At 45.9% G+C, this 1,052-nt stretch overlaps 1 protein-coding gene across 1 annotated transcript in view; it reads right to left on the reverse strand.

Moving 5' to 3' along the window:
• Positions 1–1,052, reverse strand: part of RNF24 (ring finger protein 24) — a 25,582-nt gene that overhangs the window by 3,343 nt on the left and 21,187 nt on the right. Inside the window, exon 5 of the mRNA XM_009290728.1 lies at positions 864–943. Within this exon, the coding sequence (XP_009289003.1) occupies positions 864–943 (80 nt within the window). The remainder of the gene's footprint in view (positions 1–863; positions 944–1,052) is intronic.

Genomic DNA, 1,052 nt, shown 5'->3' on the forward strand with positions numbered 1-1,052 from the left:
GTGCCTTTACATTTTATTAGGACATTTTTGGGTGTGTGTGTATATATATACATGGATTTTTGTGCACATGTAATGTATTTTATATCTGTATAATTTCTATTTATAAAATAGATGTAAAAATGTATACACATACACAAAAATATATAAAATACATATACCCCTGGTGTGTGTATATATGAATATATGCATTTTATAAATATATTAAATGTGTATCTACATCATATATGTACATCATACATATATAATGTATATATATTATACATATAAAATTCGTCGTCTTTTACATATATATATAAAATTCACATGTACACATTTTTCATAGACTCTCCTGAGTGGGAAAGGATCCACGAGGATCACCAAGGCCAACCCCGGACCCGGCACAGGGCAACCTGCACGTTAAACCAGGTAGCCAAGAGCTTCGTCCAAACGCTTCCTGAACACCAGCAGGGCTCCGGGCCCTGACCCCTTCCCTGGGGAGCTCGTCCCAGCGGTTCTGTGTATATATTTTATAAATATGCGTAAATAATATGTATGTAAATATACACACACACACACACACAAATGTACATTCACATTTTGGAATATATAAAGTCTCTCTCTATATATATATAGAAAGTGAAGCGGTTTTGCCAGCTCACGACGGGACCGTGGCTGCTCCAAACGCCCAAACTCATTCGATAAGGGGCTTTCGCTGCAATTCCCCTCCTTCCCCTGGAACTGGGGTGGGGAGAAGCCCCGGGCGAGGAGCAGCGGCACCAGCAGACCCCACGCCAAGAGCCTCCCCGGGGCTGCCAGGCGGGATTCGGGGCAGCCCGGCGGGATTCGGGGCAGCCCGGCTTCGGTCTCCCGTTCCCCAGGCTTACTTTCTGTGGAAGGCATGTTTACAGGGACAGATCCCCAGCTCGTCCTTGGGCTTGAACTCCTCCAAGCAAACGGCGCAGATCTGAAAGATGCGAGAGGCGGAGAAAAGGGAGTCAGCTGCTGGGAAGCGTGCTGCGCACATAAAAACCACGTGGACATCTCTGAGCCCGCCGAAACGCTGCTCCCTCCCC

This window comes from Aptenodytes forsteri, unplaced genomic scaffold (assembly GCF_000699145.1).
Source record: "Aptenodytes forsteri isolate BGI_AS27 unplaced genomic scaffold, ASM69914v1 Scaffold236, whole genome shotgun sequence".
Lineage (NCBI taxonomy): Eukaryota > Metazoa > Chordata > Aves > Sphenisciformes > Spheniscidae > Aptenodytes > Aptenodytes forsteri.